This window comes from Neomonachus schauinslandi, chromosome 1 (genome assembly GCF_002201575.2).
Source record: "Neomonachus schauinslandi chromosome 1, ASM220157v2, whole genome shotgun sequence".
In the NCBI taxonomy this organism is placed as follows: Eukaryota; Metazoa; Chordata; class Mammalia; order Carnivora; family Phocidae; genus Neomonachus; species Neomonachus schauinslandi.
The window spans coordinates 128576791-128600537 of NC_058403.1; the positions used below are offsets into that span (position 1 = coordinate 128576791).

The 23747-nt window shown below is 38.6% G+C and overlaps 2 protein-coding genes across 7 annotated transcripts in view; one reads left to right on the top strand and one right to left on the bottom strand.

Annotated features, from left to right (window-relative positions):
• The window catches only part of CAPN7 (calpain 7), a 40878-nt gene extending 20727 nt beyond the window's left edge, over positions 1–20151 (top strand). For 2 of the 5 annotated variants that reach the window (XM_021678901.2, XM_021678900.2), the window contains 11 exons: positions 756–862; positions 1755–1875; positions 6331–6475; positions 6603–6702; positions 6998–7133; positions 7644–7719; positions 12047–12192; positions 12987–13049; positions 16209–16339; positions 18805–18897; positions 18990–20151. In XM_021678901.2, the coding sequence (XP_021534576.1) occupies positions 756–862; positions 1755–1875; positions 6331–6475; positions 6603–6702; positions 6998–7133; positions 7644–7719; positions 12047–12192; positions 12987–13049; positions 16209–16339; positions 18805–18897; positions 18990–19134 (1263 nt within the window). In that variant the 3' untranslated portion in view covers positions 19135–20151. The remainder of the gene's footprint in view (positions 1–755; positions 863–1754; positions 1876–6330; positions 6476–6602; positions 6703–6997; positions 7134–7643; positions 7720–12046; positions 12193–12986; positions 13050–16208; positions 16340–18804; positions 18898–18989) is intronic. The other 3 variants (XM_044920486.1, XM_044920492.1, XM_044920489.1) reach the window with 2 other exon arrangements.
• A 1930-nt stretch (positions 20152–22081) lies between these two features.
• The window catches only part of SH3BP5 (SH3 domain binding protein 5), a 71115-nt gene continuing 69449 nt past the window's right edge, over positions 22082–23747 (bottom strand). For both annotated transcript variants that reach the window (XM_021678902.2, XM_021678903.2), the window contains exons 8-9: positions 22863–23123; positions 22082–22377 (exon numbers count right to left, since the gene is read on the bottom strand). In XM_021678902.2, the coding sequence (XP_021534577.1) occupies positions 22175–22377; positions 22863–23123 (464 nt within the window). In that variant the 3' untranslated portion in view covers positions 22082–22174. The remainder of the gene's footprint in view (positions 22378–22862; positions 23124–23747) is intronic.

The window sequence follows — 23747 nt, forward strand, 5'->3', positions numbered from 1 at the left end:
GAAATTAGGTTAGTATAACTTTGAATTATGACAGTACACAGCCTTTGGCCTTAGAAAAGGTATGTAGCCATTCTTAGCCTCTTTGCTTGTCTGTAAGATGAGGATAATACCCACCTCTCAGAGTTGTAAAGATTAAATGAAGTAATGTGTGCAAGTCGTCCATGGTTCATCGCTGGTTAGTTTTCCCACCTAGTACCAGGCCTCCTTCACTCTTCTGGTTCTTATAATGTTAGGCAAAGAATGTATAGGTCATGGTTAAATGCAGTAGGATATTAAAATTTCTTCTTGGCCTACAAGCTCAATTGTTCTGTTTCTCAAATATTTTTATAGTTTAGTTTCTAATTCAGTGCCTTTTAATTTACCTAGTACAGTATAGAGAGAGAAGGAATTAGAATATCTGTAAGACTTTAGAAAAGTGTCTGTCCTAAGAACTCACTAAATGGTGAGTGACTGTCATCATCATTATTAAAGCAGCTTTTATCTATAACATGTTTTGAGTTTTCATCATATTTATCGGTAAAACAATTGTTGCATTCAGGAAAAACAACGGAGATTATAAGGAATAGATAAACTTGTGCTCAAATCCAGGTAGGAATTTGAATTTAAAATGAAATCTGTTACTGGTCTAAAACAGCTTACTACCCTGTGATTTATTCTATCATTACATCAAATCAATGAGATTTAATAGCTACCATGTGGATTCATTAAAGAGCTCAAAAACAATATTGACAGCCCTGAAAATGTGTTTGTTGCAGAATATTGATCTTCATGCACTGACTGGGTGGATACCAGAAAGGATAGCTATGCATTCAGATAGCCAAACTTTCAGTAAGGATAATTCTTTCAGAATGCTTTATCAAAGGTAAACATTCTCTCTCTCTCTTTTTGGTAGTAAAAGAGGCTATTTTTTAAAATTCATGCCTGTTTAGAAGAGAAATTGCAAAGGCTGCATTTTTAGTTATTTAGAGAAATTCTGGTTTCATTTATTTTGTTTTCGTATAAGTAATCTCTACGCCCAACATGGGTCTCAAACTCCATGACCCCCACGTGCTCCACCCACTTAGTCAGCTAGGCACCCCCAGGAAATTGTGTTTTTAAAATGGACTTCACTTTATGTACTTGCTATGGCTGGCCCTCAGTTATCCTCACTGATTGTTACAATTAATCCAGATTATAAATAATCTAAAACATTGGAATCTGGAATATGTCATATGGACAAATTGTTTCATACTTCCAAAGTACTTAACCAATTTGAGGGAAGGTGGAAAAAGAGAAGTCTGAGAATATAAAGAGGAAGGTAGCTTTTAAGCCTTAAATGAATAATCCACAGGTAGAGACGGGAAGATTGTGCAATAATACACACTCAGTAGTGAAACTAGAAAATTTCAGTATATGTGCTGCCGAAGCGAGCACGTGAAACTAGAAAATTTCAAAGATTTGACAAAATGTGTTTGACATCTTCACCTTTATTTGTAAATCATTTGAAAACTTAGCGTTTGCTTTCCTTTATTGATAAGTTCCTACCTGATTATCTAAAACTGAAGGAGGGTGGGGCAATGTGATAATTTATCTGATGCATTGTGAAACAGAAATATACCTTGTTCTTTGAGGAGTTTTGGGAATAGCCCATTTTAGAAAAGTTGTCAAATTTGTGGAAATTCTCATATAAACTCTTTAGACTAAAGGAAAGATAGTGTGATCTGATGGTATAAACGTGTTTTCTTTTAATTATTTGTCTGTTGGGGTCATTCCAGGTTTCACAAAGGGGATGTCCTCATCACTGCATCAACTGGAATGATGACTGAAGCTGAAGGAGAGAAGTGGGGTCTGGTTCCCACACATGCATATGCTGTTTTGGATATTAGAGAGTTAAAGGTTTTGCTTTACATTTTTTTCTTCTTTCTCATATCTGATAGTAAGACATTCCAAGGATCCCAAATAGTATATTAGACCTTTTTTTTTTTTAATTTTAATTTTAGGTGCAGTATTGGTTTCTGGAGTAGAATTCAGTGATTCATCGCTTACATAAAATACCCAGTGCTCATCAGTAGTGTAATAGACTAGAATACTTGTGACAAGTCAAGTTTTAGATGAAGTTTTAAAAATCATTCTACCTATTACATTAAATAATGTGACCTCAACCACTAGAAATTATGAAATAAAAAGATGGGAAATGTAATGACAATGACGTGCAGATATTGATGACAAGACAGAAATGCCTTTTGCCTCTTTTTCATAAAAGTAAAGGGTTGAGGTAAACACACAGCCCTCAAGGTTCTGGGCTATTTGCTGGTGTTGGGGGCAATCATAGCGTTAGGCTCTAGAGCATGGTAGACATTCAGTAAATATTGATGAAAGGACAAAAAATAAGAGAATATCTGTGAATAAGAAACATGCCAATGGATTTGCAAATGTTTCTCTTCCTAGCAGCCCTCACATGGTCTCAGACATTTCAGACTCTTTCTCTGCTCAGGTGTTAGAATGGTTGACTTCATTACTTCTCAGGTTATTGATTAGCTCTTTTTAACTGAAAAATAGATCTGTTCTATGGATTAGAAAATACAGAGATTGTTACGGGAGAATTCTTTTTCTCTAATGATATAGAGTACCTAAGCTGTATAGTCACTGGAAAGTTTAACTAGCCACGTGTTCCAGTTTCCCCTGCTTAAACTTACAGAAGGAAGTAGTGATCAATCAGCAATAACAGTGTTCCACTGTGTATTAATTAGATTGATTTTCTTATATGGCACATAGAATTATATGAATTATGAAGGCAGTAGGGACCTGCTGCAACATCAATTTATATGTCTCAAGGCTTTCTAAATCAGCCACTATTGTATCCCTAACCATTGTGTATAGAATAGGGTGTGCCTTTAAAAGTAGTATAAAAATTGATTACTTAAAGCAAAAAAATACAAACATATGTAAAATTGAATAAGCTGAGAGATTTGTTTGTTTTAGAAATGTAATTTTCCACAAACATGAGTCAAAGCATTGGCCATAACAGTTGCTGTTATTTAGTACTATGTGTATGTTATTTTATTCTTAAAACATCCTGGTAGGTGACCAGGATGCCTGGGTGGCTCAGTTGGTTAAGCGTCTGCCTTCGGCTCAGGTCATGATCCCAGGGTCCTGGGATTGAGTCCCACATCAGGCTCCTTGCTCAGCGGGGAGTCTACTTGTCCCTCTGCCTGCCACTCCCCCTGCTTGTGCTCACTCTCTCTTTGTCTCTGTCTCTCTGACAAGTAAATAAAATCTTAAAAAAAAAAAAAAAAAATGTAAATTAAAAACCATCCTGGTAGGTGATCAACAGTGAGTTAATAGCAAGATAATTAAATTTAGATAATGAAAGTCAGTATAAAAGTAAGCTTGAATTTGAGGAAATTTTCTGTGAAGATTGTATCATTTACTTTGAATAATGCTATTTGTTCTGATGTTCAGAGGAAACGAGACAAATAACATGTTTATGAGAAAAATAGGCACCTGTGGTTTGACCTAAAAACAAAACATTTAAAAATTTGCTGAATGTCAGTAAATTAAGAATTTTAAATAACAGCCATTTTAGTCAAAAATCAGAAAGCACTATTTACGTAGTTTTAATTCTACATGGGAGTTACTCTGTAGAGATGAAGGCATTTTAGAGCATGTATAGTTGAAGTAAACTGTGACCCCGAGACAGGTTTCTTCACTGTGGTGTAATGCTCTCTGTTCATATGTATGCTTTATGTTCCTATCTTAATTCTGTGCAAGTCACTGAAGCAGCATTATCCAGCTTGAGAAGACCTCTCACATTGCGGAGCTGACCCCAGTTTCCTTTTGCTTACACGAACTCTGTAGTCAGGGTTGATCTTTATCTAAAGGCTTCTTCATGTGTTAAAATTTATAAGGGTTTTCACCAGTATCTTTGATTAGTTATATACTTGATGAGTTCCCTGTGTTCATCATTTTTTTCGTAAAGATTTTATTTATTTTGAGAGAGAGAGCATGAGCGAGGGGGAAGGGCAGAGGGAGAGGGAGAAGCAGGTTTGCAGGCTCTCTGCTGAGCAGGGAGCTTGATGGCTGTGGGGCTCAATCCCAGGACCCCGGGATCACGATCTGAGCCGAAAGCAGACGCTTAACCGACTGAGCCACCCAGGTGCCCCTGGGTTCATTTTTTATCTTATTTTTGCTGTCTGTATTTTGAGAGAGTTCCTTAGTTCTGACTTGAATTTAAAAATATTTCCAAAAATATTTATCTTATTTAGGCATTTATCTCTAGAACCTCTTTGTGCAGATAGACCTAATCTTAGACTAAAGGTACTGCCAATCTTCTACATTTGTGAATTTCTACACTTAATAAGATTTTATTAATACTTATGTGAAAATGTTATCCTTTTTGTTTTCCTCTAACCACCTTGAGTATTCTAAGATCTTCACTTTTAGTCTCAGCAGTCCTTTTGGGTCATTTTGTTGTCTCCTCCTTGAGGTTATATTCCATAGTCTATTGTGAAGCTACATCTCATTTCAAGCTGCTGTCTTCGAAGTCCAGCAAGTCTTACCAAGGGATTTCTGAATCTATTCAAGTCTTTTCATTTGCTGCCACTTGGAAATAACTTTGAAAATGGGATGTTTCATCATAAACCAGATCCTTTTTCAGTCTAACATTTCGTCCCCTATTCAGGGCCTCTGAATTACAGGCTCTCTATCCGAACAAAATCTACAGCTCCTTCTTAGTGTCCTTACATGTCAGTGATGCCTGGGACCTGCCCCAAAAGAGCTTAGCAATTTTCTCTCCTTTATAGTCCTTCTTTAAGAAGTGTTAGAGTTCTGAAATAAGGCAGATTTCCTGCTTATGTAGAGCTAGGTTTTATGAAAAAAAATAATAATAATAGAGTTAAATATCTGTGTGGCAGGGGTAGGAGTGGACAAGTGGTAAGAAGAAATTGAAAAAAGGAATTTGAAGATTCCTGAGAGGAATGAGTCGTATGTCCAGAAATCACATCTTTCCCAGGCCATGATTTGCCACATTTATAATAGCCGAGGAATGTGTCTTTCAAAAATGTCCCCCAAACAGTTTGACATCATTAGAAAATGAATACAATTTCCTAATTTGACTGCTTGAGATAAGACAAGTACTCTTTTGGATTTACAAGCTCTTTCGATTTTCTGAGTCTGAGTAATGAGTTCTATAGACACACCCAGTACTTGTTGAGCACTTATTAACCTTAACACTCTGTTTTATAAACTCAGTGGAGACTTCTGAAAAAAGACAGTAGTGTTAACATTTCAAGGAGTTTACAATCTCATTGGGGAGACAAGACTCATACATTTGCACAAGTAGGAAACAAGATAGGATATTATTTGTTTTGAACTAAAGTAATACGGAATGTTAGCACTATAAAGTTTAGAGAAGAGGTAGTAATTAAAAGAAGACAATTACTAATTGCTAAATAATTTGCACATGTTACTTCATTTAATCTTCACAACAGTGTTCTAGGAGACATTATAATCTTCATTTTATGTGTGAGTAAACAAATGATCAGAGAGTAAATGACCCACCCAAGGTCCATAAAGCTAATTAATAGTAGAGCTGGCATTTGGTCACATTTCGTTTCTGACTCTAAAGTCCATGTTCTGTTTCTCTTCTTAACTGCTTCAGTCTTCACTGAGAGATAGTGGAGGAAAGAGCTAAGGAGGATCTGAAAGGATCTGAAGGGAGGAGGGTGCTTACAAGGGATCAGAGAGGGCTTTCCAGGAAAGGGGGACAGCATGGGTAAATGCCTTTAGAGGTAAAACTGAATAAGGATTATTTGTGGGGATGACGAGAGAAAAGACTAAATTAGAGTGAAAGATATATGCGGTATGAGTAGTGGAAAATAAAGTGGGGCCAGAGCAGAGTAGGCTTTGAAAGGATAGGAAATTCTTGATGCTCTAAGGCAGCACTGTCCAAAAGAACTTCCTGCTATGATGGAAATGTTCCGTATCTGTGCTGTACTGTGCATTAGCTACTAGCTATACATGGTCCTTGAACACTTGAAATGTTGCTAGTGTGACTAAGGAACTGATTTTTAATTTTTTATTTTAAAAAATTTTAATTTTAATTATCACCTGTGGGTAGTGACTACCATATGGACAGCATAGCTCTTGGGAATAGGTAGGCATTTAGTTTTTGATCAGATATGTGACCTAGTGAAAATGTTGATTAAAGAATATTGTAAGTTGACTTGGAAAGAAAAGTATTGATCAGTATTCAAAATGCATCCTCTCTTAGAAAATACATGATATAACTAATAAAAATTTGGTAAAACTGTTTTTGCAACTTTATCTCCTGTTTGCTTTTTTTTTTAATAGGGGCTGCGATTTATCCAACTGAAAAATCCTTGGAGTCATTTACGTTGGAAAGGAAGATACAGTGAAAATGATGTAAAAAACTGGACCCCAGAGTTACAAAAATATTTAAACTTTGATCCTCGAACAGCTCAGAAAATAGACAATGGTAAATATATCTTTTTAATTTTGATATCATTCGATCTTTAAATAACATAATAATATGAAATGTATTAACTGACTGAAGTCATTTGTCATTAAGATATTTTATAGATTAACAGACATCTAATTTTCAGGAATATTTTGGATTTCATGGGATGATCTCTGCCAGTATTATGATGTGATTTATTTGAGTTGGAATCCAGGTCTTTTTAAAGAATCAACATGTATTCACAGGTAACTTTTTGCATATTTCAGAATATGCTTTATAGTAGTCTCCACTTTTTTCATGTAAAATATAAGGATTAATTTATGATGACTAGCTTTCTTTTTGTCATGCCCACAGATGACTGCCATGTAATAGTTATTTTGTTTATATGCTATTCTGGTTATGCCAGAAATTTTTTAAGCAATAAAACAGAAATCCTGATAACTTAGTTATATTAGAAACACAAAACTTTTTAAAATGGTCTGCTGTTTTAGCTCAATGAGAAACTTAATTATTGCTTTCTTTGTTGACTTTATCTTTTAGTACTTGGGATGCTAAGCAAGGACCTGTGAAAGATGCCTATAGCCTGGCCAACAACCCCCAGTACAAACTGGAGGTGCAGTGTCCACAAGGGGGCGCTGCAGTTTGGGTTTTGCTTAGTAGACACATAACAGACAAGGTACTGATCTCTTATATATCCCATACAGAAACTTTAAAAAAGAGACCATTGTGAAGAAGATATGTAAGTTGGTCACCAACCTGTTTCATTTATGCAGGTCGCTTGAAGATAGTTTTGTATTACATAAATGAGTATTTTCCTCTAAGGAAATTTATATACTTAAAATCTTGAAGAAAAATGTGAATTTATGCTTGTCAGTGAGCGTTTTGAGCTTGATTATGTATGCTTTAGGTCTTAAGAATATTAACATTAAAATACTCTGAAGGGGGTTTGGAGATGTTAAATCATTAGGCCTGATTCTGTAAAGCATAACCATAATCTTAATAGCCTCAGAGTCTTAATGTATTATTTTATATAATGTGGTCATCCATTGAAATGAATTTAATTCAGAAAAGCGGTTTTTATAGTACTAAGAAGCTGAAATGCTCTTAAAATTAGCATTCTTTTTTCCCTACTTAAGAGCATTTTGGGCCCATTTTCCTAACTACATTGGATTCTTTGTACTTTCAGGATGATTTTGCAAATAATCGAGAATTTATCACAATGGTTGTATACAAGACTGATGGGAAAAAAGTTTATTACCCAGGTATGTTTAGTATACATTCAAACATTAAAATTTTATTTGCCTGATTAAAATGACAAGCTTTATGTAGATATATGCAGAAGTAATGCTGATAGACTAATAAAAAACCATTCGAACAGACGTGCTAGTATTTATGCTACTTTTGTGTTGTTTTGATTTGTTTTTAATTTAGAGACCTCAGGAATTTGGGATTCCTATATTCTTGCATATTGCTGTCAGAATTTTATTTCTAAAACTTAAATCCTTTTTCTCTCATCAAAAATTCTGTGGTTTTCTGTGGACTCCTGGATAAATTCTAAGCTCTCTGGCATGGTTTGTAAGACTTTTGATATTCTGACCTTAACCTTCCTGTTGCCTTTTATCTCAGGCCCCAGCTTTTCATATTACCCTCAGTGAGGTACTGACTACTGAACACACCATGCCCTTGCTTCCCCTCTTTTCATACAGTTTCTTCTCCCAAGTATCTCTCTCCTCCCTGTCCTCTACCCACGTACTCCTCTTACCCTATTCTCTGTAATGGACATGGTTAAGATCCAGCTTATATGTTATTTCCTCTGTGATAACCTTTCTGCCAGGCAAAGTGAATCTTTCCCTCTGCAGGGCTCCTGAGGCATTTAACAAACTATATTGAAATCACTTTCCTTTCACATTTAAAAAAAAAAAAAAAGTTTATCACATATTAAGCGATAGGAACTGTTAGTTTATGTTCTTGTTGGAGAGACAGAAATAAGAAAAATACCAGGTAGTGATGTGTGTGTAAAGAAATAAGTGAAGTCATGTGTTTGTGACTGATGGGTTGCTTTGGTTGGGTGGCCATGGAAGGCCTCTTTGAGAAGGGATAAGAGGAACTCTGAATGACAAAAAGGAACCAGTCCTGCAAAGAAATAGAGGAAAAAGCATTACAGGCAGAGGGAACAACAAATGCAAGGACTCTAAAATGAGAAAAAAGAGTGTTTCTTAGAAAAAAGGCCAGTAGGCCTGGGGTGGTATGGTATCAAGAGGTCAGAAGGTATGCAGGCTCAGATTACATGATGTCCTATAAGCCACCCCAGGGTTTGGATTTTGTTCTAAGTGTGACAGGAAATCTTTAGAGAGCCTTGATCAGGAAAATGACATGATACAAATTTTTTTTTAAAGACCATTCTTTGGGGCGCTTGGGTGGCTCAGTTGGTTAAGCGACTGCCTTCGGCTCAGGTCATGATCCTGGAGTCCCGGGATCGAGTGCCGCATCGGGCTCCCTGCTCAGCAGGGAGTCTGCTTCTCCCTCTGACCCTACCCCCTCATGTGCTTTCTCTCTCTCTCTCTCTCTCTCATTCTCTCTCTCTCTCAAATAAATAAATCTTAAAAAAAAAAAAAGACCATTCTTTGTAGAATTATATTGGCAGGGGCAAAATATGGAAGAGAACCAAATCAGTGATTTTGAGAAAGTACTTAGCATAGTAGGAGTGGAGTGGAGTTGAGGAAGAGTGGGCACATTTGGATTTCAGTAGGATTGTCAGGACCTGAGTTGATGTAGGGGGCAAAGAGGGATCAAGGATGATTTCTGTCTTTTTGGCTTGCTTCATAAAAAGCTGCTTAACATTTAATGAGATGGGTAAGAGTTGGCGGGGGGAGCAGTTTTGTTGTGGAGTAAAAGCACAAAGTTAGGGCGCCTGGGTGGCTCAGTTGTTAAGCGTCTGCCTTCGGCTCAGGTCACGATCCCAGGGTGCTGGGATCGAGCCCCGCATCGGGTTCCCTGCTCAGTGCGGAGCCTGCTTCTCCCTCTCCCTCTGCCACTCCCTCTGCTTGTGCTCTTCTATCTCTCTGTCAAATAAATAAATAAAATCTTTATTAAAAAAAAAAAAACACAAAGTTAATTTTTGGTTTTGTTAGTTATTTAAAATACCTATTAGATATCCAAGTGTAGAAACCAAGGAAACAATTGGGTTTTGGGTAGAGCTCTGAGATATGGTTAGGATTATAGATACAAATTGAAGAATCAGGGGCATATAGATGCCTTTTGAAGATAGGACTGTATATACTGCTGGTGGAGAGAGTTGTAGGTATAGAGATGAACATCCGGAAACTAACCCTTGGATTCAGACATCTTAAGGTTGAGCAGAGGAAAGTTACTGCAGAAAAATTAGAACAGAGTACCTGAGGAAATAGAGTAAGATTTATATGACCCAAGGGAAGACAGTGTTTCATGAGGGAAAGAGTGGGCAGCTGCATCTGTTGCTATTTTAGAGGTAAGATTAGGTTAGAGAAGAAACAATTGGATTTAGTGTCCTGCAGTCATTGTTGACCTTAACAAGAACAGAGTTGGTGGAGAGGTGGGCTTAGAAGCCCAGTTGGATTGGATTGAGGAAAGACTGGGAGGTAAGGAAGCAGTTATTGACAGTTCTTTCAAGAAGGCTGTGCAAAGAAAGTGGTTTCATTAAGTCTTGTTTCATTTAATCAGAGGAAAACATGGTATTCATCCCCCTTAAACCAGGGGGAGGGGCGGGGAGGGTGGCGCGCGAGCACGGGGAGACAACAGGCCCTGATTCCTATCGGTCAATATCTCTTGATATTCCGGAATGGGCATGGCACGTAGTATTCCAAGGATTAAAGGTAAATTAGCCAAATTTCCCATTTTTCATAAGTTGGCCACTATACAACCAAAAAACCACAAATATTGTGAGTATATATTCCTAGCATTAAGATGTTTATATGGCTTTTGAACTTCAAAAGTATTTTTGTTATACTTTTTATTTGGATTTTTTTTTTTTTAAATGATGCTCCCTCTTACATATAATGATAATGCCTTTTCAGAAAAAAAGTACGTTCTGGTTTACAGTTTTATTTTCATCACAACACTTTGAGGTGAATTTAAAAAAAACTCTTCTGTCATTCCCTATTTGACAGGAGTTGGTAAACAACTCGGGTTCCCTGCTCAGTGCAGAGCCTGCTTCTCCCTCTCCCTCTGCCACTCCCTCTGCTTGTGCTCTTCTATCTCTCTGTCAAATAAATAAATAAAATCTTTATTAAAAAAAAAAAACACAAAGTTAATTTTTGGTTTTGTTAGTTATTTAAAATACCTATTAGATATCCAAGTGTAGAGAGTGGTGGAGAGAGTTGTAGGTATAGAGATGAACATCCGGAAACTAACCCTTGGATTCAGACATCTTAAGGTTGAGCAGAGGAAAGTTACTGCAGAAAAATTAGAACAGAGTACCTGAGGAAATAGAGTAAGATTTTACTCTCCTTTACAGGAGAGTAAAATAACTTTACAGGAGAGTAAAACGGAGGCACAGAAAGTTTAAAAATCTTGTCCAAGATCACAGATATGCCCTTTTTCTCTTCATACTAGATCACACCACTCTAAGCATTAGAGACTTATTATCTGTTTGAGATACTGAAATGTTTAGTTTTTTCAATAGCTATAACTATTTGGTGTTCCTAAATAAGCTAAATGATATAGCATTGATTTTAAATGACATGTAGTAATTGACATGCATGAAATAATTTTATTGTATTGGCCTTGATTGCAATGAGACATCAGATAATATATCAGGTAGCATTGTTTGTAATAGCAAAATATTGGAAATAATCTGTCAGATTGTCTGAATAACTAATGGGGGTATAAAGAAGTCATATCCATATGATGAAATATCATACAGGCAGTTTTAAAAGGAATAAACCATATCTATATAGAACGTGAACCTTAAAAACATGTTGAGGGAAAAATGAAAGCTTTAAAATAAGACATATACTGTCCTTTTTTTAGATACATGCCCACGGAAATAATATTCATTCATTTTTAAATGAATGTGTTATAAATTTTAAATAAATGTGTGTTAAATTCTGGAAAGATGCCCATTAATCCATCAGAGTGGAAAAGAATAAGACTAAGGGTGGTGTTTAAAAGGGACTTTGTTTTATAAGGAAGATAGTATGACTCCCAGAAATGTTAATTTAGTTCTGAATGGTGGGGAATATAGATACATTTTTATATACTACTTTGTATCTTAAAAAATTTCCTCAGAATAAAAAAAAAGTGCCAATTTTGATTTTTTAAAATCCTCTATTGGAAAAAATTCCACATAGGGCTAATAGGAATTATACCTCATTGAATGTATTCCAAAAGATTGCATTTACTTATTAGAAATTACTTAAATTTTTTAGTTGTTTAATTACAAAATTTTAAGTTGAAATTGAAATTCTTTAGTACTATTATATTTTAAAGATAGACTCAAAGGGGGAAGGATGTCCGTCCATTTAATTTTTTTTCCTATCATGACCTACAAAACTTAAATTTAAAAACTACAGAAACTAAAGTATCCTTTTCTGTAAACCTACTTATTTGTAGGTGACCCGCCTCCATACATTGATGGCATTCGAATTAACAGCCCTCATTATTTGACTAAGATAAAGCTGACCACACCTGGGACCCATACCTTTACATTAGTGGTTTCTCAGTATGAAAAACAGAATACAATCCATTATACTGTCCGGGTGAGTAAACCAACATACAGTGACAGAACACAATAATATAAAGTGTATAATGTGCTCTGCTTCATAAGTGGGATTAGCTATGGAAAAAATTTCTGAAATTGTTCTCTATAACTTTTTGTGTGTATGTTTATATTAATTCAGTATTATGATGCTTCCCACAGAAAGTAATGCTTTTGAAAAGTAATGTTTTTATTTTGAATGACATGTTGAATGAATGTTTTAGTTTTCAGAATAATAGTTTAGTCCTGAGGTAATGTGATATGTTGGACTAATAAATTCTATTTCAGAACAAGCAGTTAAGAACTCCTTTATCCAATGTAATACTTTAATTGACTTAAAAAACACAACTTTGAACTCTGTGAAAGGAAATCAATTGCCTGTAAATGTATTGCTCTCTTATAGCTGGGCAGGTTGGTTGGTTGGTTGGTTGGTTGGGGTGGGGGGAGGTTATTGTAATTTTGTTCTGCATAGGTTTTTTTTCCTATCAGTAAGGGAGCTCAATTTGAATAGATTTTTAGTGATGAAAGGGACATTGGGAGGCTGCTTCCACCCCCTTTATTCTTCAGACGTAGAAACCAAGGCCTAGGGAGATTGCCCTGAGTCACACACAGTAGCAGAGAAAGCCAGAACAAGATCCCTAGCTGCTCAATTCCCAGTCCCTTAAACCTGTGTACAGAATAATGACTTTAATGTATGCCAACTAACTTTTCAGTCTTCCAGTATATTATTTTGTTACTTTGGAGTTTTTATAAGCATAAACTTTATCAGTACAATATATTTTGTTTTAAATCTAGGTGTATTCAGCCTGCAGCTTTACTTTTTCAAAGATTCCTTCACCGTACATCTTATCAAAACAGGTAAGAATTCTTTTTCTGGGTCATAATAATCAGAGAAATCTTAGAATTTTCTTGGTTTTCTCCTTTTCTCATTTTATTCACATTTAACAATTTTTTACAAAATAAAAACATTCTGGACTTGACAGTAATACAAGGAAAATGTAAGTGGTCTCCAGTCTGTGTTGGAATACAAGATCTTCAATGAACAACATTTAGTGATTCTGTGGGAAGAAATAAAACTCAAAGAAAGAAGATTATGCAGACTTTGGTCATTAGGGAAGCATTCATCATGTAGATGAACCTTTATTTTTTATTTATTTTTTTAAAAGATTATTTCAGAGAGAGAGTGTGCACAAGCATGAGAGAGAAGCAGACTCCCTGCTGAGCAGGAAGCCTGCCACGGGGCTCCATCCCAGGACCCTGGGATAATGACCCAAACTGAAAGCAGCTTAACTGACTGAGCCACCCAGGCGCCCCGTAGATGAACCTTGAAAGAGTTAGAGACTGGTTTTGCAGGGTGGGCTAGATGTGTAGAGGAAGATTTGAGGGAGAATTCTTGGCTCCCTTGTCAAATATTAATTGACCATATATGCTTGGGTTTATTTCTGGGCTCTTTATTCTGTTGGCTTCTATGTTGTTTTTATACTGTCAGTACTGTCTTGTTTTGAGGACGATAGCTTGAAATCAGGAAGTGTGTTATCTCCTGCTTTGTTCTTTCTCAGGAATTCTTTGGCTATTCAGGGTCTTCTGTGGGTCCATGTAAATTTTAAGAGTTTTTCTTCTTGTGTTAAAAAAAAAAAAAAAAGTCATTGGAGTCCTGATAGGGATTGAATTTATAGATGGCTTTTGGTGTATTGACATTTTAACAATATTAACTCAGCCCATGAACATAGGATATCTTTCCATTTATTGTGTTATTTTCAATTTCTTTGGTTAGTGTGTAATAGTTTTCAGATGACAGCTCTTTTACCCCCTTAAATTTATTCCTAAGTATCTGTTTTTGATGTTATTATAAATGGGATTGATTTCTTTTTCAGAAAATTCATTGTTAACAGAGAAATGCTACCGATATCTGTATGTTAATTTTGTATCCTGCAGCTTTACTGAATTTTTTAATCAGATCTAATAGTTTTTTGGTTGAGTCTTTAGGGTTTTTCTATATATAAAATCATGTCATCTGCAGATAGAGACAGTTTTATTTCTTCCTTTCCAGTTCAGTACATTTTATTTTTCTTGTCTGATTGCACTAGCTAGGACTTCCAGAATATGTTGAATAAGAGTGCTGAGAGTGGACATCCTTGTCTTGTTCCTGATCTTAGACGCTTTAAACCTTTCATCATTGTGTGTGAGGTCAACTATAAGCTTGTCATATGTGGCCTTTATTATGTTGAGATATGTTCCTTCTATTCCTCATTTCTTAGGGAAGAGTTTCTATCATGAATGGATGTTGAATTTTGTCAGATGCTTTTTGTGTTAAGATGATTGTAAGATTCTTTCATTCTGTCTCTTGTGACATATCACATTGGACTGATTAGCATATGTTGAGCCATCCTTGCATCCCTGGGGATGTCTGTGTTTTCATATAGTTCATTAAGCTTCCTTAAGGATTGTTCTGCATTCTTTGCCTGACAGTTCATAGATCTCCATTTTTGTAGGGTTATTGGAGTGTTAATTCGTTTTTTGGTTATTTTGTTTGTTTGATGATGTCCTATTTACCTGATTTTTTGTGATCCTTCATTTTTAGGTTTGTAAATCTGCACATCTGAGTGATTAGGCTCACTTTCCAGCTTTGCTGTGGCAGGGCCAATTTTCCACCAGTTAGCTTAGTTCGGGTTTCTGGGTGTGTCTGCTGGGTGTCCTTGGGCAGACGGGGCCTGCCATGATGGTCTCTTTTTGGGCAAGGCAACTGTTAGAACTCTGAGGATGGAGATGGTGGTTGTGCCATGAGCTGAGAACAGTTGCGTAGGACTGCTTGCTTGGTCTTACCCAAATGAGGCTATGGAACAGGCTCCACAGTTGCTTAGATTCTCTGGTCAGACTTACTACATGGTATGATCAGTAGTAGATGGGGCTATGAATTAGTTTCCCTGCTTTGGTAGGGCAACAGGATAGCACCCAGGGATTGTGCAACTCATTGTGTGGGGACCTGCACTGAATTCTCTAGTCAGGTGAGGCCACCAGTTTTGCTCTGCAGACAGGGCAAACCCACAAGCTGTGCTTTTTGTTCAAGCGCCACTATAAAAGGCCTGTTAGGTTATGCAGCTTCCCATGTGCTCTGGTTCGGTTCCCTGGTCAGAGAGGCTGAAGGCTGGTATTCAATGATGAGCAGGCCTACAAATCAGATTCCCTGCCTGGGCTCAGCAGGAGACGCATCTCTTTGTTGTCTTGACACAAGCCCACCTACACTCCCAAGTTCTGTAACCAAACAGGGCCACTGGCTTTGCTCTATAAACTATTGGTTCTCCTTGCCTCTTGGCTAAAGTGCCACTGGAATGCACAGTATCTAGTAGTTGTCACCAGCCCTTCTGGTCAGATGGGGCTGGAAGGCACTCTGTACAGCAGTTGGGGCTGTGACTCAGCTCCTTGCCTGGGTGTGGGCAGTCCAGGCTGTAGGGCTGGCAAAACTCATTTGAGTATCCAAATCAGGCAGATCTGCATCCTGCCAAGTTCCTGGGATTACTACTTGGGCACTGCAGGTATGAATTCAGCCTGCCGAGGTCCATGTGCTGGTTGTTGCAAGCTCCACCCTCTTCTCTGTCACAGATTCCCCTGTAATCCTCATGGTGCGAGATCAGGTAGGAGCTTCTGCAAAGCAAGCCACAATGCCTGGGGGAAGCTTGTTGTCCACTGGAAGAATCAGAACCTCAGGGGAGACATCTCTACATGGTGCTTTGCTGGCCTGGAAAAAGTGCGGTCAACATGTAGCTGCTTTTCTTGTCCTTCTCATGCAATCTGTCTTGGTCTCTGTGGTGCAGGAGGGTGCTTCTGCCTCACCCCCATGTTTAGGATTTTCTCAGTGCTATCCTCTTCTGGAATAGCTATTATAGTTGTCCTTGTGAACAGGAGCAAAGCAGGAGGAACCTGTTGCCACCTTGGTGACACCATTCCCTTTTTAAAGTCTTTAAAGTAGAATTGGAGAATGGGAAGTTTTGTTAATACAAAAACTTTGTTTTATTAAAGATTAATGGAAAGTGGAGTGGCCAGAGTGCTGGAGGATGTGGAAATTTCCAAGAAACTCACAAAAATAACCCCATCTACCAATTCCATATAGAAAAGACCGGGCCATTACTGATTGAGCTAAGAGGACCAAGGTTTGTGATTAAGTAACTTTCTTAAATTAATACCATATTAAAAATGAGATTAATGGAACAGAATAGGGTGTTGTTTTTTTTTTTTAATATTTATTTATTTGACAGAGAGAGACACAGCGGGAGAGGGAACACAAGCAGGGAGAGTGGGAGAGGGAGAAGCAGGCTTCCCGCGGAGCAGGGAGCCCAATGCGGGGCTCGATCCCAGGACCCTGGGATCATGACCCGAGCCGAAGGCAGACGCTTAACAACAGCCACCCAGGCGCCCCCAGAATAGGGTTTTGAAACAGACCTATGCATATACAGGCACTTGATTAATGAAAAAGATGGCATTGCAGAGGAGCGGGGAAAGGATAATCTGTTGAATAAATGTGCTGGAATAATTGAGTATCCATGAGCCAAAAGGTAATTAGACCGCTGTCTCACATCAAATCTAAAAAACTTTTGCAGTTGGGTTACTAATAAAAGAAATATCTTAATGACTTCAGGATAAAGAAAAGTTTAAGACACAAAGCACATAGAAAGATTTGTAAATATGCTACATTAGTTATTAAAAAAAAAAAAAGAGTCCACCATTCAAAAAATAAAAGCTTGGATAGGCATGTCATAAGAGGAACAATCCAAAATGGCTAATAAACCATTGTAAGAGCCAAACCTTTGTTAACAACCCAAGTGTTCATCAGTGGCATTGAAGATTATAAAATAGTCATAGAGTCCTGCATGACAATGAAAGTAAATTACAGCTACCCAGAACATGATGGATAAGTCTTAATGCTGAGCAGAAGCCATACATAATAGAACATCAACTGTGTGATTCCATTTATATGAAGTGAGGAGCAGGCAAAATGAAACTATTATTTAAAGATGCATGCTTAGGTTGTCAGACTATCTAAAAGCAAGAAAGTAGGGGAGGGGTTTGGGAAGTGGGTGAAATAGGTGAAGGGGATTAAGAGGTACAAACTTCCAGTTGTGAAATAAGTCAGAAGGATGAAAAGTACAACAGAAAATATAGTCAATAATATTGTTGCAACGTACGGTGGGTGCACTCACTGTGGTGAGCATAACGTAGAGAACTGTCGTATCATGGTTGTACATCTGAAACTAACATTGTATGTCAATACACTTTTTAAAGAAAGGCAAGAAAAAAATGTTAGCTCTGTGGGGACGGGAACTGTAAAAAGAAAGGCACGTACAGGGACTTTTGTGTTGATCTAGGTAGTGACAACCCATGTGTTTACTTTACAGGTTATGTAGGCTGTATGTTCTGTGTACATGGTGTTCTTTTTCTCAACTTAAAAATGTTTAAAAAACAATAAAAATAGTACTTTTAAATAAAACTAGACTTAATTTTGCCCCTTTACAAACTATTTCAAAAACTAATAATCCTTTAGATACGGTTAAGCTAGTTTTCTACAGTTTGATAGGTGAAATAAGGTATCTAGTTGGTTTTTGTATTTAATTCGTAGATGGAAATATTTGATGTAAAAGTGTTTGACAATGTGTAGCTTTTGCTTTGCCTATTCATGTCTTTTGCCCATTTTTCTCTTGGAATTGTCATGGTTTTCTTAACTGTAAGCATGAATAGGGATCTGTATCACATATTTGCAAGTATTTTTCCCGGGTCATCAATTTTTTTTCCCCACATAGAGAAAAATTTTCATTTTAAAGTAATCAAATCTGTCTTTTCAGATTTATTTTGCTATGGGCAGGAAATCTCACCCCAATATCAAATTTGTACCATATTTTTTTTTTTTAAGATTTTATTTATTTGAGAGAGAGAGACTGAGAGAGAGCACATAAGAGGGGGGAGGGTCGGGAGGGACAGAGGGAGAAGCAGACTGCCTGCCGAGCAGGGAGCCCCATGCAGGACTCGATCCAGGGATTCCAGGATCATGACCTGAGCCGAAGGCAGTCACTCAACCAACTGAGCCACCCAGGCGCCCCCATATTTTTTTCTAGTTCTTCTGTGGTTTACTTTTTATATCTATATGGAATGTATTTTTATATTTGGTGTGAATACAGTGTAAGTTCTTTTTCCTAAATTTGTCACCTCATCACCATCTAAATAATCCTTTCCCTACTAATTTGGAATGTCATGTCTACCATATGCTAATTACTTCTGTAAATTCAGATTTTATTTCAGGGCTTTCTCCTTCCACTTATTTTGCAAAGACAGTATTTTATCATTTAAATGTAACAGTATTCTCTGAGAGCCTGTGGTAAAAATAGTTTCTTAAGTTTAGTACTAAATCTTCTTCATAGCTTCAATTTAAAAATATAAATGGTAGATCTTGTATAATTAAGAGTAAAAATAGTATATGCATGTGTTTCAGAGTGGTTTCCTCCTAAAGCTTTAGAAAGCAATATACTTGATTTAATAGAGTATCTGCACTTTACAGACTGCACTTTTGAGACTACTTAATAACAACAGTAATTGGTTTTTTTCATTTTTTTTTTTTTATTGTTAGGCAATATAGTGTTGGATTTGAGGTTGTAACAGTGTCCACGGTGGGAGATCCCGGTCCCCATGGCTTTCAGAGGAAGTCTAGCGGTGACTATAGGTAATGTTAGCATTTTGACTACATCTAATTTATACTTTACTTTTTGTGGCATCATTTTTTGTAAACTTTGTTCTCATTTTTCCTGCATGTAGGTGTGGGTTTTGCTACCTGGAATTAGAAAATATACCTGCGGGGATCTACAATATCATTCCTAGTACTTTTTTGCCTAAACAAGAAGGACCTTTTTTCTTGGACTTCAATAGTATTATCCCCATCAAGACAACACAACTTCAGTGATGCAGCTTTCAAGCATTTACTGGATTCTCTACTTACCAGACATCAGCTCTTCGAATGAGGACGGAAATCCTCAGGACCCTAAACAGAATTAAATCTCTAAAAAGGTTACAGTGGGATCTGGTGCTCAAGTCAGAGTGTTTAGAAGTGTATATAGTCAGAATTACCCTAAATCACTCAGAAGTACTATTTACACAGTTTTGTGTGTATAAGGAGTTGGTGTGCATTGAGGGGCCACACTGTATAAACAGATTGTGGAGGATTAAAGGCGAGGCTCAGTACAAAGCCTTTGCTAAAAGAAAGAGAATAGAGACCAGATAGGGGACATGACTCATCCACTCACTGGGCGCAACAGTAGGCTGGTATAATATTCTGAAGTATTTATATTTGTCTTTTGGCAGAGCATGTTGTAAGTTAAACCTGCTTGTGTTGTGACTCTACTGTACGTCTTGGGCAGCTAATTACCAAATGAATCATGTCACCATAACAGATTTTAATTGTGTTATTTATGATTTTTAATGTTTGTTGCCCAGATGTTATAAAAGAATAAAGCTTTAAGAAATATTTTAACTTAGTTAACAATGAAGGTTGTTGAACTTAGGTACCTGTCTCCCATTAACTCATGTAAAGAGAACTGAGATATATTCACTATTGCAATTCTTATTTTTTATCAGGCTTAATGAAGGTAATAATCTGAGACACTGAAGAAAGACATTAGAGTTTCGTTTGTTTAGTCTTAAAAATTGCTCTTCTGGTAACACTGGAAAAAAAAAATACCATATATTAAATTTTCAGATGTAATTGGGGTTGTATTTGGAGAAACTGCCAAGAGACTACTGCCATGTATAAATTCCTAGTTTACATAGAAATCCATGAGAGCAGAATGATGCTCAGGATTTTAAACGTCCAAAAGTAAGGTGGAATTTTTCATTGTCTCTACTTTATAATTACCACAACTTTTGTATTTCTACTACCTTTATTTGAAATAAAAATCTTTATACTTATGGAAACTGCATAGTTTAACCTAGAGAGATTATTAAAGGGCTTCATCTAGTATGTTCCATCTAAAAGAACTCATTATTTACATGACAATTAGGCTTCAGCAAATCTGTTCATATTCAGGATAGCGATCCCACTTCGGTATTTAGTGCTTTCCCTTTTAGGTGGATTTTCTGTGGCCCTTTAAAGAAAAATTTAAACACGATTGGAACCTTTTATATTAAAGATACTATACAGGATGCAAACAAGTAAGACCTAATTCCTGCCCTCAAAAACCCAATGGAGACCTGTGTATGAACAGTTTAAGATTGAATTCTGTTACAACAGAGCTCCACATACGGTGCTACAGATAGAAAACAACAGTCTGAATGTCAGTCAGATGCACATTAGAATCACCTGGGGGAGCTTTTAAAAGTTTAGTACCTCAAGTGTACCCCAAATGATCTCAGGCTCTAGGACCAGAGAACAGCCGCATTCTTCAAGCAAGCTTCCCCGGAGATTCCGGTGCAGCAGAGGTTGGGAAACACTCCTCCGACATAATCCCCTTGTCTTCATTTTCCTCATGCTGTGTCTCCTTACTGCTCAGTGTTAGTGGCGGCAGCAGAATTCTAACTCAACTCTGGTCATTTGGGGCTTAAATTACTGGGATCCAGGACCTTAACTGGAAGTTAGAACAGATGACCACTGCATGCCATGCTCTTCCTTGTGGCAAGAAGGTTGCCTAGAATGGAAGATGTAGGCAACATCAGGGTTTCTTATTTGAAGACACACAGAGGTAAACATTTTCTTAAGCCATTTTTATTACACTCAAGGAATTAAGACAAGTACAAAATAACCTTGTAATTAGGATACTGTATCAGTCCTTAAAAAAGGAGAAAACACTACAGTATGAAGAGATTTACAAATGACTAAAATATACAAGCTGTGTCGGAATTAACAATTTGAAATGGGGTTGCTTTTCTTTTAGAAATGCTAAGTTTTCTTAACAAAAAAGGACAAATAAAATACGGTGCTCTAAATATGTGTAACCATGAAAACGTTAAAGAAAAGCAATCTTAACACGTACTACTATTAGCATAACAGACTTCATTGCTTCTATTTAACAGCCTGTGCCAACACATGCCTACTCCCTTTCCTAGCTTTAAGGAACAATTCCCTCTAAGAAATACTAATGCAGCATAACCCTTAAATAATTTATTTTTAAAGTCACAACCTACAGAGAAATTGACACCTTGTCAATCTAGATAGAACAATGGCAACCATTCTTCACATGCACTTCTTTTAATTGTTAAATCCCGTGGCTGGTGGGATAAGGTTTATGCTACAGACTATCCTCCCCCACAGCCATAAATCCACCTTCTGTGGTATGTCCCTGCTACCCTCCATCCCTCCCATCCCCACGTTGGCATTCACCTTTCCCACCCCAAAAAGTGCAGTTCATGGCAACCTTTGTAGAAAATGGTTCTAATGGGTATCCCAGCATACAGGCTTTTTTAAAAAGCCCCTTCTGAATACCAGAGGTGATGAAAATGAACTGTGTTCTTGGATTTTTTTTTTTTTTTTAAAGCCTTCGCTGGGTCAAATAGGTGTGTTCTGAATATTTGAGTTTGTTCTTGTGTTTTTTCATGTCGATCCCCTGGGCTATAAAGGAGACACCATCTCCATTTTCCCAAACTGAGGTTAAGAGAAGGGAAAGAGAAGCAAGCTGTTGACCCCCATTTGGCTCAGCTTCCCAGCCCCTTTCCTGGCTCGGGTTCTTTGACAGGAACTAGTTATTGCTTCCATAACACTGTTATGGGGAATATTCCACAAAGGCTGTGACCCTGGCCACAGTCCACTCCAACAACGCCTCTGCTCTGAAAAACCAGCCCATGAGCTCTTTCCCAGAAGAAAGCTCTTCAGCCCTCAAGGTCACAACGTCATTAGTGCAGTTTAGAGTAAACGCTTAAGATTTGGCATACAGTAAATGATTATTGGCACAATGTTCTCCATACAGCTTCGTGTATAAATACTGCTCTGCACTTGGGCCAGGGCTTTGCAGGGATCAGCCAATCTGCACCATCTGTATGTCAGCAATAACCCCGTCTCTTCCCTTTGAGCACTGCAGGGAGAGCTGCTTCATCCTGTTCTCCAGGGCCTGGCCCTCGCGGGCGGTGCTACTCTGGCTCTTGCTGCCGCCGCTGCCGAGGCCTCGGTTGTTGTTGGCTTTGTCACTCGTTTTATTCTCTGCCCCTTCTGCCCTGTCTCCTAGAGAAACGTAAAGATCATTAAGTGAGTCCCTGGGCCCCCAAGCCAACGCAGGCCTCCAGAAGCTCCCCGTGTGGCCCGACCGTGCCTGTCACAGAGCCTGCTCCAGCACGTGAGGACACACTGCTTTTACTGCCCGAGGCCTTTTATGTATTCCTCCTCTGTAGAGAGGACTGCTCCTGCCCTCACAGCCGGGAAGCCAGCCTCTCCAGCACGTGCTTGTCGAGAGGACTGCTGGTGATGAAAGACCCAGAAGCCAAGCTGCCCTTGGAAGATGCGTTCGGGAGCGGAGCCAGGAGCCCCGTGCACAGCAGCCGGCGTCTCCGTGATCAACACCGACTGCATGTGCACAGAGGCCCAGTGACGCAGCCCCGGGGGTGCCGAGACCCGGCAAACGTCTAGAACGGCGCAGAGCTCCGGCTGTATGTCGGATGTGCCGTGAGTCATCTGGCCCAGGCACTACTGGTGAGAGGGCTGGAACTCACCTCGTTCTACCTCACATTCGGGGGAGGAGGCTCCACTGCATTCACTGCGAGGGCCCAGTACCGGGAACATCAGCCCAAACTCCGACAGAGACACGGGGCTGGGCAGGTCCAGGCTGCCAGGCCTCACAGCTGCGGGGAACTGGTCAGGCATCTCGGACGGGCTCGTTGGCCCCGAACTAAAGCTGGACACCGACTGGGTTTCCGAGTCGTCCTCAGACACGAAGTTGCTGCAGTTGTCGTCTTCAAAGGCCTCGGAGGCCACTAGGAGGAGAGAGAGCACCGGTCAGAGCTTCTGACGGGGAGCAGCCCTCCGTCCCTTAGGCCCCTCCAGAAGTGTGCGCTGCTGGCCAGCAGCCGGACACGGCCTGGGGACTGCAGACTCCTTGCCACCGTGTGCACCCGATACAAGGATTCTGACCCTCCCAAGCCTGCATGGCCAGACCAGCCAGCAACCTGAAGGGAAGCAGTGGGTCCCATGGATATTCAGTGTCCTTTCGATAACTTTCTAACTCCTGCCCCAGAAGGCAGTGTCGACTACCTAAAGGTGGAGGATGAAGCCGCCCCAGGTCAGGGGCTTTTCTGCACCCCAGGCCCCCAGGCAGATCCACTCGTACAAAGGAAGAGAGTGGCCCTTTGTGATGCACACGGAACAAAGCCAGGCAGATGTACAGCTGCTTCCATGCAGTAGAAGCAGGAGCTGCTAGAAGAAACAGTCCTGTGTGCAGTATCTGTTGGCATTCTGTGATCTCCAGGTAACTTTCGATCACATAAAAGACACACCATTTGCTGCAAAAGGACAAAATTCCTTTACAATACTCTTAGCTTGTTCAGAATAACCAAGGCCCAGAGGACAGGTCATTCTTGTGGTTTGAAAGCCACTTTAAC